The sequence below is a fragment of the Pelophylax lessonae genome (genome assembly GCF_965119305.1).
Source record: "Pelophylax lessonae genome assembly, chromosome: 2".
In the NCBI taxonomy this organism is placed as follows: domain Eukaryota; kingdom Metazoa; phylum Chordata; class Amphibia; order Anura; family Ranidae; genus Pelophylax; species Pelophylax lessonae.
This window is the reverse complement of record NC_138769.1, coordinates 300,659,213-300,673,453: the sequence shown is the minus strand read 5'-3', so window position 1 is coordinate 300,673,453 and position 14,241 is coordinate 300,659,213. Positions and strand designations below refer to the sequence as shown.

At 44.6% G+C, this 14,241-nt stretch overlaps 1 protein-coding gene across 1 annotated transcript in view; it reads right to left on the bottom strand.

Annotated features, from left to right (window-relative positions):
- PPARD (peroxisome proliferator activated receptor delta) overlaps positions 1-10,031 on the bottom strand; it is a 42,024-nt gene extending 31,993 nt beyond the window's left edge. Inside the window, exon 1 of the mRNA XM_082246277.1 lies at positions 9,897-10,031. Within this exon, the coding sequence (XP_082102403.1) occupies positions 9,897-9,906 (10 nt within the window). The 5' untranslated portion in view covers positions 9,907-10,031. The remainder of the gene's footprint in view (positions 1-9,896) is intronic.
- Positions 10,032-14,241: the final 4,210 nt, after the last annotated feature.

Genomic DNA, 14,241 nt, shown 5'->3' with positions numbered 1-14,241 from the left:
ATGGCAGTCTGCCGTTGTAAACTCGGCAGGCCGCTGTTCTGTCAGTTATGAACATAGGGATCCTGTGTTCCTCTTATTTAGGAACACAGGTCTCTGTGTTCATGCAGCAAGTCCACCCCCCAACAGATCGAAAGCACCCCCCTAGGGACACATTTAACCTCTTTGATCGCCCCTGGTGTTAACCTATTCCCTGCCAGTGTCATTAGTACAGTAACAGTGCATATTTTTAGCGCTGATTACTGTAGTAATGTCACTGGTCCCCGCAAAAGTATCAAAAATGTCAGTTAGGTATCCGATCTATGTGCCGCAATGTCACAGTCCCGCTAAAAAATGCTGATCGCTACCATTGCTAGTAAAAAAAAAAATAAATAAATAAAAATGACATAAATCTTTCCCCTAGTTTGTAGACGCGATAACATTTGTGCAAACCAATCAATATACGCTTATTGGGATTTTTTTTAACCAAAAATAAGTAGCAGAATACAAATTGGCCTAAAATGATGAAAAAATTTGATTTTTAAATTTTATTTATTGGGAATGTTATATAGCAAAAAGTAAAAAATATTGGTTTTTTTTCCAGAATTGTCTCTCTTTTTTTGTTTAAAGTGCTAAAAATAAAAATCGCACAGATGATCAAATACCACCAATAGAAAGCTCTATTTGTGGGAAAAAAAGGACATCAATTTTATTAGGGTACAGCGTCGCACGACTGCGCAATTGTCAGTTAAAATAGCGCAGTGCCGTATCACAAAAAATGGCCTGGTCATTAAGGGGGAAAAACCTTCCAGTCCAGAAGTGATTAATTTCACTTTCAATGATTATGGTAAACAGGACAAATAGAGAAAGTGAATCTTCTTAATCGGGACACAGACAATACATTTGCATAAGTGTGAACCCAGCCTCAAACAATTCCTTCAGTTTCTGAATAATGTTTGGTATCGCTCCAATTTTTTTAAACAACCTTGGGACCAAAGGTTGGAGATACTTATCTTCCCAAGCTCTCATTGAAGGACCCAATACTGGTTACCATACAGTATGTCTAACAATGTTATTTATATCCTTATGACCTTTAGAGAGATGTCAAAATTCTGATTCCACTGGAGTGTCAAAGAGTCAAAAAAATGTATTCATATTAACTGCTAATGCCACAATCAACAAAGAATGTGGCTATTTAAAACTCTTCCATTAATCCAGTAGTACTCTAAGAGCCGGTTCACACTGAGGCGACACGACTTCGGGGTGGCGACCTGTGAAGTCGCGTGCACCGCGACTTCGGCGCGACTTGCAGGGACTTCACATAATGGAAGTCTATGCAAGTCGCTCCGAGGTCGCCCCAAAGTAGTACAGGACCCTTTTTCTAAGTCAGAGCGACTTGTGTTGCTCCTATTAGAACGGGTCCTGTACTACTCAATGGACCACGACTGACCACGACTTGTCAGGCTGACAAGTCGCCTGACAAGTCGTGGCAGTGTGAATGGGCTCTAAAAGAATGTGAGTCTTTGTATAGCACTTGGGGAGAATCTATTTAATATAAAACAGAAGGGTTTGTGCAATCTTTTAATGGTCTGTTTATTAAAGCTAGAGGGTTATCATGCAAATATTTCAATACATTAGAGTTAGATATTGTCCAAAGTGGACCTAGTACTGTGGAAATCCCATTGAGTCACTTCTGTAAGACCTCTCTTGGTCTCCAAAAAGGGTCCAAATTTCTCAATCTTAAATTGGCCCAAGGGACCCCTCACATAAGCCAAACAAAAATCCAACCTGAATCTCATAGATATCCATAATCTAACCTTTTCATGGAAAAAAGAAACCCCAGCTTTATTTTCAGTCATCTGAACCCACAAAGTCCTTCAAAGACCTTGAAAACCTTATAACTAACACCCATAATAAGAGACAATAAAGTGATTGTAAATATATATATATATTTTAATTAATAACAAACATGCTATACTTAGGCCCCGTTCACACTGGGGCGATCCGACTTGGGGGGGCGACCTCCGAGGTCGCGGTGCGAGCAGCGCGCCACAACCTCGGAGCGGCCGTCACGGACTTCATAACATTGAAGTCTATGACGGTCGCTCCGGGTCGCCCCACAGAAGCTCCGGACCCTTTTTCTAAGTATTAGAACGGGTCCGCAGCTTCCCTATGGAAGGCGACCTACGGCGACCTGTGAGGCGACCAGGTCGCTTCACAGGTCGCCCCAGTGTGAACGGGGACTTACCTGCATGTTTACAAACTATTGCACAGAGCAGCCCGATCCTCCTCATCTGGGGTCCTCGCTTGCGCTTCTGGCTTCTCCCCCTGCTGAGTGCCCCCATAGAAAGCCGCTTGCTATGGGGTCACTCGTGCAGGCTTAATCATGAGCCATGCTCTGTGTAGACACACAGAACCTGGCTCGGCACTATAAAGTATTCGCTGGAGTTTTGCTTCAGTTTGTTAGTGTATTTAAATCTACTAGTCCATCTAACACACCCCTCCCCCTTGGAATGACAATTCTGATGTCCAAAAGTGCCTTCTGCTTCTTTATCCAGAGCGTAGGCGCTCTAATACAGGAGGTGTGATATTTGCCAGATCGATAGGTGAAAACAGAGGGAAGAAAGCCTAAAAAATTAATGCAGGCACCATTAGTTTTGGTAATTGGTAATCTGCAATACTGTATAATACATGTTTAGTTTTGGATTTACTACTGCTTTAACAAAGAACAAAATTCTCGAAATCAACATTAAAATAGAACTTCAGTACCGCTGTGTACAGGCCCTGGGCCCCTCCAACACAGCCATTATTGTGCATGTGCAGATGCTCCAAAGGGCTCTGGCTGGCCTTTGGGTCCTGGCAGGGCTCATTGGTAAATCTCCGCACGTGCAGGGGATGTTTCACTCACATGCAAATAAAGGGAAGGCTTCAGACTTCCCTGGTGGCAGTCTTTGTGCATGCATGGAAAACCCTGCAGTTGGTCAGGGAAACCAAGGCTCTCTTGGGACCCAAGTCCTGTGGCACATCTGCACGTGAGCAAGGGGTGGGAAGAATGTCTCGCCTAAGTGAGAATTGTGGAAGTGCAGCACAAATAAAGTTCACTGCAGAAAAAATAAAAATTTCCATTTGTATTGGGGGGGGGGGGGGGGATGAGGCATTGCAGCACAAGAGGACATTTAGGATTAAGGACTGCCTTAACTGTTTTTAATCATTATGCTGCTAGAATTAGCAAATAGATAAAAAGGTATTTTATATTCTTATATTCTCTTGTTTAACTTTTTTTTTTTTTTTTTTACATTTACTCAGTTGCTTCCTGGTTTTTGGCTTAGGCCAAAATGATGTAATACACCCCAGGAGTCTTCATGGACATTTTTTTTTTCTTTTATCTGGAGAAGGGACTTTCTAAGTTAAACACACCCTCCTACCTGCATGCCTGAGTTAAGGGCAGGCAGATTCCAGAAAATAAATGCTACATGAATCATCTGCCCTTACTCAAGATGGCCCCGCCTAGAAAAGCTAGGGAGTGTTTTTCAAAATGATTTATCAACAAAAAAAAGCATGGAGACATAAATGAATGGGCGAGTTTCCGCTGAACATTAACAATGAATTTTCAGTGTGTGGTGCTCAGATTCAGTTTAGCTCCCCTTTACATTCACAGTCCTCTTAAAGGGGAATCGGACAATTTAGGAGAAAACCCTCACATAAATTGAATGGTAATCTCCTTTATAAAATGTTTTATACAGCACCATATGAGCCCGTTTGACCCATGTACTGTACGGTATCTTGGGTCCAATCTTTCTGGTGAGTGCATACATCATTCCTTGTTGGTGTCGGGATCTGGTGTGCACTGTGATCATACACATCACTCTGGATTATCTATTTCACCATTTGCACTTGGGACTTGTTGTATTCACCTTCTATTTATTCATCTACTTATGATTATTTTCATCATATCATATCGTTTGTAGCGCTGCACTTTTTATACACTTGTTCCTATTGGAACACTTACCCTCACCGTTTACCATCCCTTTCTGTCCTGGTGGCAATGGTCACCAAGACAATTAGATAGGATAAATCTCACTAGGAGGGACAAAGACAGTGATTAAAACAGGAAATGGGTTTTAATCCTACTCTACCCTATCCAAAAATATTATTGCACACTAAATTTGTATTGGTTTTGTATGGGTTTAAAGGGCACCTTACCTCCTTCCCTTTTAATGCAAAGAAGCTCTAACGGAGGATTATATCAGAAGTGTAGGTGCCTGGTGGAACCAGATCTTATTTGCATTCAATATTGTACAGCTTATGAGATTTTCAATTTCTACTTAATCATATAAAATGACCTGCTTGAGGCATATTTTGCATGCCTGTCTAGTATTACACTGGGAATGCCCCCTGCCCTCCTAATACCAAACACACACAGTCAAGCCAAACTACGCCCCAGATCACAAGCTTTGGGGCCTGCTAATAAATACCCATTTACTAAGCCATGCTCAGATGCAGGCCCCTCTAATGCCATTTTCCCCTGGTTTCCTGGACATGCCCAGAAAGTATAAATTCTTCAGCTTGCCTCCCTCAGCAGCTCAAAGAGGCCACATCTGATAGGGCAGAGGTAGCTTGGTAAGTGATCTGCAGCCACGTGAGCTACCCTCCACTGGCAGAACTGGCATGCAGGCAGCCAGGCAGGAGCCTAATAGCACACAGCTTCTTTAAAAGACACAGCTACTCTGGGGAGTACTTTCCCAATTGCTGTCAGAGTACTCAAATTCCAGTGGGGTCCTCCTGGGATCCCTTTAGCTCTTCATCTGTGTTAACAGAACTACCTTGGACTTTACTGTGATAATTGTGATTAGCTGTGTTGTTTACTGTTTTACTAAAGTAGTGTTTTTCAGCTTAACTCTATGTTATTTTCTGTCTCTCTGAGTCTTATAAAGTCTATGCTATTCAGCCACGTTACCCTGATTGAGTCATATAGACACTGCTGTGAAGAGTCTATGTTGTGCAGCTTTCATAAGTTTGTCAACTTTTATTATTTTGCAGTATAAGTGAAACTCTTTATTGACTAAATTAAGGTAGTATTAAACCCAAAATCAAAAATATAATATAATACAGCTTACCAATCCTTAGATATAGTGACTTCATTCGTTTTCTTTCTTTAGGCTTTCTCCCAGTGGCAGAACTACCAGGGTTGCAAAGGTCACACTTGCGACCGGGCCCTGGCGTTCTGCCACTGTCAGGGGCCCCAGTGGGGTTGTAAGCTGCAGGGCTCTGAGCTGAGAGCATCTCTCCCATACAGCCCAGCCCAGAAGCTGCTGGGCTTCACATTTCCCACGGTGCACACAGGAGGAGAGGGGTGGGAGGAGACGGAGTAGATCAGCTTTCTCCTCTCCCCTTCATGTGAGGGAGGAGGGAGAGGGAACTGTCAGTGCAGGCTCTGGGCTGTATGAGTGAGATGCTCTCAGCTCAGAGTCCTGCTGAGGAGGCACTGATTGCCAGGACTAATAGGCAGCACTGATAGGCACAGATAGGTGGCATTAATGAGCTCCGATAGGTGGCACTGATAGTCGGCACTGATGAGCATTAATGAGCACTGATAGGTGGCACTAATAGGCAGCATTGCTGAGCACTGATAGGTGCCACAGATAGGCACTTATAGACAGCACTGATGTGCACTGATAGGAGGTCTTGATGAGCACTGATAGGCGGCAAAAATGGGCACTGATAGACAGAACTGATAGGCGCTATTGATTAGCATTGATAGGTGGCACTGATGGGTACTTATAGCCACCACTGATGGGCACTGATAGGTGGCATTGATGAGCACTGATAGGCGGCATTGATGAGCACTGATAGGCGGCATTGACGTGCACTGATAGGTGGCACTGATGGGCACTGATTGGCGGCATTAATTGGCATTAATAGGTGGCATTGATGGGCTTTATGGTTTCTTGCACCAGGGCCCTGAAGGTTCTAGTTACGCCCCTGCCTTCTTCCCTCTGTTTTTAACTAGTGATCTGGCCAGGACCACACCTCCTGTATTAGAGTGCCCCCACTCTGGATGAAGGAGCACAGGATACACCTTTGGAAAGCAGTCGGGGGGGGGGGTGTTAGCTGGACTAGCAGATTTAAATACAAGAACAATTTGAAGCCAAACTCCAGCTAACACCTGATATGCAGTTACAACAAACAGTTTTTTACCTTTGGGGTAAAAGTTTTACATAAATAAAAGCTGGTCATTGTAAGCTGGTCAGTGTTAAGTGGTTTGTCTCAACCCTCTAATTGCAACATCTGCAGGACAGATGTAATGCAGCCATCACATCTAAGAATTGGCAAGCTACAATATAATAAATATTTGCTTTTGGGTTTTAATATTACTTAACACTGTTAAATATACAAGCTTTAAGAAAAACTAAAGCTGGGTATATACTTTGATTTTTTTTTGTTCAACCAGTGGGCTGAACAAAAAAAAAAAAATAAACACATACAGATTACTGCAACTACACAAGCAATGTGGATGAGGGGATCTCCCCCACTGCGCTATAGTATTCTGACAACAAGGCATCCCATCCCCTGTCAGAATATACTGATCTGCTCTGCAGCCATTATCTGCAGTGGCTGATCGAGTGCTGGTATTTCAGTAGGACTGTTTGGCAGAAGCCGGTCTAACAACTGGCTCCTGTTGGACAGACAGGAATACACACAGATCAAAATTTGGCTGGTTGAGCAGGAATTCCGATACGTGTATACCCAGCTTTAGATCCCTTTTTCAGACTTTATACATTTTGAAAACAGGGTTCAGAAACCCACATGTGTAAATGTTGAGGTTTCTAAATAATTTTTCAGAAATGTAAAAAGCCTGTAAAAAAGAAAGTGTGCATCTTTATTAACATAAGTTAGCCAGTAAAGAGTTTCACTTACAGTGTAATCTAAACTTTCTGCATAAAACGATGACTAACATAGTACTATTATCTGCTACTATTATTTTGCAGTGTATGCATGTTTTTGCCATCCAGACACTGCTTTAAATTATTGCTTCTAACGTTTTACTTGTTTAGTAAACTGAAAGTCACAGTTAGGCTTCGTTCACATTTGTGCGATGTGGGAACCCTGCGAATCTACTGCGGGTTCCCGCATTGCACCCAACTCGCAGGCAGTTCACACTGCCATATGCGAACTCCTGGGAGTGTCACTACAAAGTTAATGACACCCCCAGATCAGTTTGCATATCGCAGTGCAAACTGTCAATTCTGACAGGAATCGGATCGCATGGGTGCAATCCGGTGTCATGTGACTCGTTAGTGTTACAATGTCTCAGGTGTAAATGGGGAGCAGTTATGTTAAATTTTGTGTTATCCCTCTCACTCTCTCATACTGGTCACTGGAAGTTCAACATCGCACCTCATGGCAAAGGACTCTCTGAGGATATGAAAAAAAGAATTGTTGCTCTACATAAAGATGGCCTAGAATATAGGAAGATTGCCATGAAACTGAGCAGCAGCATGGTGGCCAAGACCATACAGTGGTTTAACAGGACAGATTCCACTCAGAACAGGCCTCGCCATGGTCAACCAAAGGCATTGAGTGCACATGCTCAGCGTCCTATCCAGAGGTTGTCTTTGGGAAATAGACGTATGAGTGCTGTCAGCATTGCTGCAGAGGTTGAAGGGGTGGGGGGTCAGTCTGTCAGTGCTCAGACCATACGCTGCACACTGCTTCAAATTGGTCTGCATGGCTGTTGTCCCAGAAGGAAGCCTATTCTAAAGATGATGCACAAGAAAGCCTGCAAACAGTTTGCTGAAGACAAGCAAACTAAGGACAAGGATTACTGGAACCATGTCCTGTGGTCTGCTGAGACCAAGATAAACATATTTGATTCAGATGGTGCCAAGCATGTGTGGCGGCAACCAGGGGAGGAGTACAAAGACACGTGTGTCTTGCCTACAGTCAAGCGTGGTCGTGGGAGTGTCATGGTCTGGGGATGCATGAGTGCTGCCGGCACTGGGGAGCTACAGTTCATTGAGATAACCATGAATACCAACATGTACTGTGACATACTGAAGCGAGTATGATCCCCTCCCTTCGGACACTGGGCTGCAGGGCAGGATTCAAACATGATAACAACCAGAAACACACCTCCAAGATGACCACTGCCTTGCTAATGAAGCTGAGGTACTGGTACTGTGACATACTGAAGCAGAGCATGATCCCCCCCCCCCTTCGAACACTGGGCAGTATTCCAAAATAATGACCCCAGACACACATCCAAGTCGACCACTGCCTTGCTAAAGAAGCTGAGGGTAAAGGTGATGGACTGGCCAAGCATGTCTCCAGACCTAAACCCTATTGAGCATCTGTGGGGCATCCTAAAATGTAGGGTGGAAGGAGTGCAAGGTCTCTACCATCCACCAGCTCTGTGATGTCATCATGGAGGAGTGGAAGAGGACTCCAGTGGCAACCCGTGAAGCCTTGGTGAACTCCATGCCCAAGAGGGTTAAGGCAGTGCTGGAAAATTATGGTGGCCACACAAAATATTGACATTTTTGGGCCAAATTGGACATTTCCTCTTAATGGTGTACTCACTTTTATTACCAGCAGTTTAGACATTAATGGCTGTGTGTTGAGTTATTTTGAGGGGACAGCAAATGTACACTGTTATACAAGCTGTACACTCACTACTTTACATTGTAGCAAAGTGTCATTTCTTCAGTGTTGTCACATGAAAAGATAATATTTCCAAAAATGTGAGGGGTGTACTCACTTGTGAGATACAATATATAGCTATATATCTATCAATCTATATCTATATCTATATCTATATCTATATCTATATATATATATATATATATATAGCTGTATATCTATCTATCTATCTATCTATCTATCTATCTATCTATCTATCTAGATATAGATATATAAATTGCAGGGCCCTCTAATTCCTCCTGTATTGAATCGTATTGTAACTGTATTGTCTTCCCTCACATTGTAAAGCGCTGCGCAAACTGTTGGCGCTATATAAATCCTGTATAATAATATTAATAATACATAGATATATGAACACACACATAAGTGTATATATAGATAGATAGATAGATAGATAGATAGATAGATAGATAGATAGATAGATAGATAGATAGATAGATAGATAGATAGACAGACAGACAGACAGACAGACAGACAGACAGACAGACAGACAGACAGACAGACAGACAGACAGATAGATAGATAGATAGATAGATAGATAACGAGCAGGGCCCTCTAATTCCTCCTGTATTGAATTGTACTGTAACTGTATTGTCTTCCCTCACATTGTAAAGCGCTGCGCAAACTTGGCGCTATATAAATCCTGTATAATGATAATAATAATAATATGAATAATATATAGATATATGTACACACACACATACACAAGACTGACTAGGTTACTGTACTGAAATAATGTAACTAATAGCAAGTAAATATCAGCATATGGTTAATGCACGGTCCCCCAAATGGAAGAACAACACTAACCCATCTCAGACATATGCCAAAGCCACAACAGATGCAATATTAAATTTCTCTGTGAAATGAACTATTTCATATTTGAATCCCACCATCCTCATAGTTCTGCTTGTGCAAACAGTCTTAGAGAGCAATGAATCCTTGTAAATAAACATGTAAACAAAGCACTAACATGATCTTGTGTGCTGTCTCGGTAGAGGATGTGGCTGTTTTCACATACAATCACACAGACAGGCAGATAAATACATGAATTAGCTGAAACTTCTACACACTTCCTATGATGTTTACAGCAAGGAGTCTGTACATCCACACACAGACATCTTGAACCTTCACATACATTGCTCAGTACATATTTACAAGCATACACAGACATCATTTAGCCTATTTTAGGTACTAAGAGTATAAAAATATGGAAAATTTACCGTCTTTCATCTGTCTGCGATGTGACAGGATTTTTTTTTTATTATTATTCAGGATTTAAAGAGCCCCCCCTCCCCCTTCCTGCTCTGCTGTTTCCTGTGACTCAGTTGACATCACAGCAGGCAGCTGGAATGTGTGTGGTGGGGGGTGGAGAGTATTACATGCATTCTTTGCAAACTCTTGAACCCTTCCCCAATCTTCTGCATCCTTTCAGTATAGTTTTGTCTACACACGCCTGTTATGATACTCGCTGCCACTGTTTCCTATCTAACATTGCACCATTTCAGTACTGGACAATCCACAAGATAACTACAATGCCATGGTTTATTGAAGGTCTTTGTAAGCAATCAGAGGAAAAACAAAAATATTATAGAATATACACCGATCACCCATAACATTATGACCAACCACCTATTGAGTATTATTATTATTATACAGGATTTATATAGTGCCAAAAGTTTGCGCAGCGCTTTACAATGTGAGGGAAGACAATACAGTTACAATACAATTCAAAACAGGAGGAATTAGAGGGCCCTGCTCGTTAGAGCTTACAATCTAGACCCCCTTTTGCTAAAACAGCCCTGACCCATTGAGGCATGGACACCAATGTAACATCCACATGAATGGCAGGACCCAGGGTTACCCAGCAGAACATTGCCCAAAGCATCACACTGCCTCTGTCGACTTGCCTTCTTATACTGCATCCTGGTGCCAACTCTTCCCCAGGTAAGTGACGCACCCGGGCATCACATGATGTAAAAGAAAACGTGATTCATCAGACCAGGCCACCTTCGCTCCATTGCGCTCTGGTCCAGTTCTGATGTTTAAGTGACCATTGTAGAAGCTTTTGGCTGTGGGGGTTGGGGGCCACACATTGAGGGTTTAGAGGTGTTAGGCCGGAGCCACTTCGGGGTGTCAGGCCAGCGCTGCTTATTCAGCAGTTCTGCTTCCCTTTTCGAAGATAGGGAGCTTTGACTTCTAGTAGCGGTCTCCGCAAAGATGCTGGTGGCCCGCGGAGGGGAAATGACACATTCGGGGGGCAGGAAGTGCCCACTGGAATGTATTTCTGGCTCCATTTCCTGGTCCTTGTGGTTGGCGTGCGCTCCACATTGCAGAATCACGCTTTTCTTCATGCTTTGCACCCCAGCGAACATCCCAGAAACGTTTATATCCTGATTCCACTGTCACCAAGCGCATCATACCACAAATTGTCCTGCAAACAAGCACACCTGTGGTAAGTGTGCACACAGCGGTATTTCACTTAGATTATTGCTAAATGGGGATGTTGGGGTGCTAGATGGGGGGGGGGGTGGCAGATGGGGAGGAGGTGTTGGGGTTCCAGATGGGGGGGCTGTGTCAGATGGTGGGATGCCAGATGGGGGATGCCAGATATAAGATCCTCCCCGGGTGCCAAATGCTCTAGGTACGCCCCTGAAACTGACTCGATTCCCCCCATCCACACACTTGATATAGACAAGGGAATCCTCCCTGTTCAACTTTTGTATTCTGACAGAGGGAGACTTCCCCGTCATCAGATTAAACTGATCAGAGCTGCTGGCTATAGCCTGTGGCGCTGATTGAGCGGGGAAAATCTGACAGGGCAGTTTTACACAAGTTGATTGGTAGATCGATTTGTGTACAACCAGCCTGCCCATTCATGGAATACAATTCTGCCAGTCCCTGCTGAACTGGCCGAATTTCAATTCATGAATGGTTAGCTTTAGGGGATTTTACAGCCACAGGTGCATCTATTAACTTTTGAGCGCTGCAGCTTGTAATAGTTTTGGGGCCAGTTCACACCACATGCAGTCCATTTTCTGCATCAAAAATGCATTGATAACAGATTAAATGGTTTCCAATGGCATAGTTCCCACCAGTGCCGTCAATTCCAGGGCGTTCCAGTTCCAGAAACTGCTGCATAGTAACCATGCTAATAGCCAGGGGTCGGCAAGGTGTCCTTGCCGGGTCCGCCACGCTGCCATCATTGAATTTTTTTGCACCCAGATCTGAGATGATCATCATGTGCTCACTGCCTCGCCGGCCGGACTCGCTGGCGCTGCCCGCCGCTCCCTGCAGACAGTCCCGCCTCCCGCTGGCCAGCCACCAGCGCCGCCCAGAACAAGAAGACACGCTTGCCTGGCGCTGCGTGTCTGCAAGTAATCCTCCTCCAACCTGCTGCCCGTGCCTGCCATGCCCGCCGCCAGTCTCAGCAGCAGTGCACAGTATGCCCCAGCCTGCCCGGGCCCCAGCTTGTCATGAGAGATGTGAGTAAGTCACCTCTTCATTAGTTCTGCACTGTATGTGTCCTCCTATAAACAGCAAGTTCAGAATTTAAAATCATATCATTAAAGGAGATCTATGGGGGATCCTGCCTTGTCTGCTCTAAAGGGGTAACTATGGAGGACTTTATGTGGCCTGCTCTAAAGGGGGATCTATGGAGGACCCTATGTGACCTGCTCTAAAGGGGATCTATGGAGGACCCTATGTAGCCTGCTCTAAAGGGGGATCTATGGGGGACCCTATGTGGCCTGCTCTAAAGGGGGATCTATGGAGGACCCTATGTGACCTGCTCTAAAGGGGGATCTATGGAGGACCCTATGTGACCTGCTCTAAAGGGGGAACTATGGAGGACCCTATGTGGCCTGCTCTAAAGGGGATCTATGGAGGACCCTATGTGGCCTGCTCTAAAGGGGGATCTATGGGGGACCCTATGTGGTCTGCTCTAAAGGGGGATCTATGGAGGACCCTATGTGACCTGCTCTAAAGGGGGAACTATGGAGGACCCTATGTGGCCTGCTCTAAAGGGGATCTATGGAGGACCCTATGTGGCCTGCTCTAAAGGGGGATCTATGGGGGACCCTATGTAGCCTGCTCTAAAGGGGGATCTATGGGGGACCTGCTCTAGTAAAGGGGGATATTTAGGGATGCTGGCCTGCTTTAAAAGGGGGATCTATGGTGACCCTGTTCTAAAAGGGGATCTATGCCATAGATCCCCCTTTAGAGCAGGGTCCCCATAGATCCCCCCTTTAGAGCTCAGTTTCCCTAGATCCCCTTTAGTGCAGGCCCAGGGTCCCCATAGATCCCCCTTTAGAGCAGGGTCCCCATAGATCCCACTTTAGAGCTCAGTTTCCCTAGATCCCCTTTAGTGCAGGCCCAGGGTCCCCATAGATCCCCCTTTAGAGCAGGATCCCCATAGATCCCCCTTTAGAGCAGGGTCCCCATGGATCCCTTTTTAGAGACGGGTCCCCATATCCTCCTTTAGAGCAGGGTCCCCATAGATCCCCTTTTAGAGAAGGGTCCCAGTAGATTCTATGGGGACCCTTCTCTAAATAAGGATCTATGGGGACCCTGCTCTAAAGGGGATCTATGGGGACCCCTATCGAAAGGGGGATCTATGGGGACACTGGCCTGCCCTAAAGGGGATCTATGGGGGACCCTGCTCTGAGGGGGGATTTATGCGGACCCTACTCTAAAGGGGGATCTATGGGGACCCTGGCCTGCTCTAATGGGAGATCTATGGGGACCCTGCTCTAAATGGGGATATATGGGGACCCTGCTCTAAAGGGGGATTGATAGGGGCCCTGGTCTGTTCTAAAGGGGACCCTGCTCTAAAGGCAGATCTATGAGGATCATTGCCTGCTCTAAAGGGGGATCTATGGGGACCCTGTTTGAATTTTAAAGATCTTTTAAACATTTTATAACAGTATACAACAAGCAGTCATTATATAAATGTTATTTTAAACTTATTTGTACTTGTAGAACTAGGCCAGAGAGTCGACAGAGTGTTTTTTTGATGGTTTTAATTTGAAATGTACCGTGGTGTCCTTCACTAAGGTCTGTACTTTGGAAAATGTCCGCCACAGCCTTGGTTCGTGCCTATCCCTGCTAATAGCAGCACCAGTCATAGACAGGTAGAGATCTTCTTAAAACCATTGGAGTCCGCCGCAATAGGCACCTGCCCAAGTCGTTGCCAAACAGTGACAGAAACACACCTCCAGCAGTGCAGTACTCCACAGAAGAGATAAAGGTCAAGTCCAGCTACAGCAAGCAATTTCTTTTGACTACCTAAGACAGGAATGTCATACTGGTGTTTTTTGGGGAAACATGCTTTTAGGCAGGTTTCCTGCTTTGAGTTAGCTAGTAGTTCAGCTGCCCAAGTCAGGGAGAAGGGGGTTAATGTTTTACTGCCTTCCCTAGTCAAGTTTGTGGGCTTTTTGGCCACCTACCCCATGTATTTTAAAAGGGGAGAGGTTTGGGTCCCCAGGGAATGGAGCAGAGCAAAGAGCGGGAACTACTAAAGAAGAAGGTGGCTTGCACCTGTTGTCCGCTACAGGGACTCCAACTCAT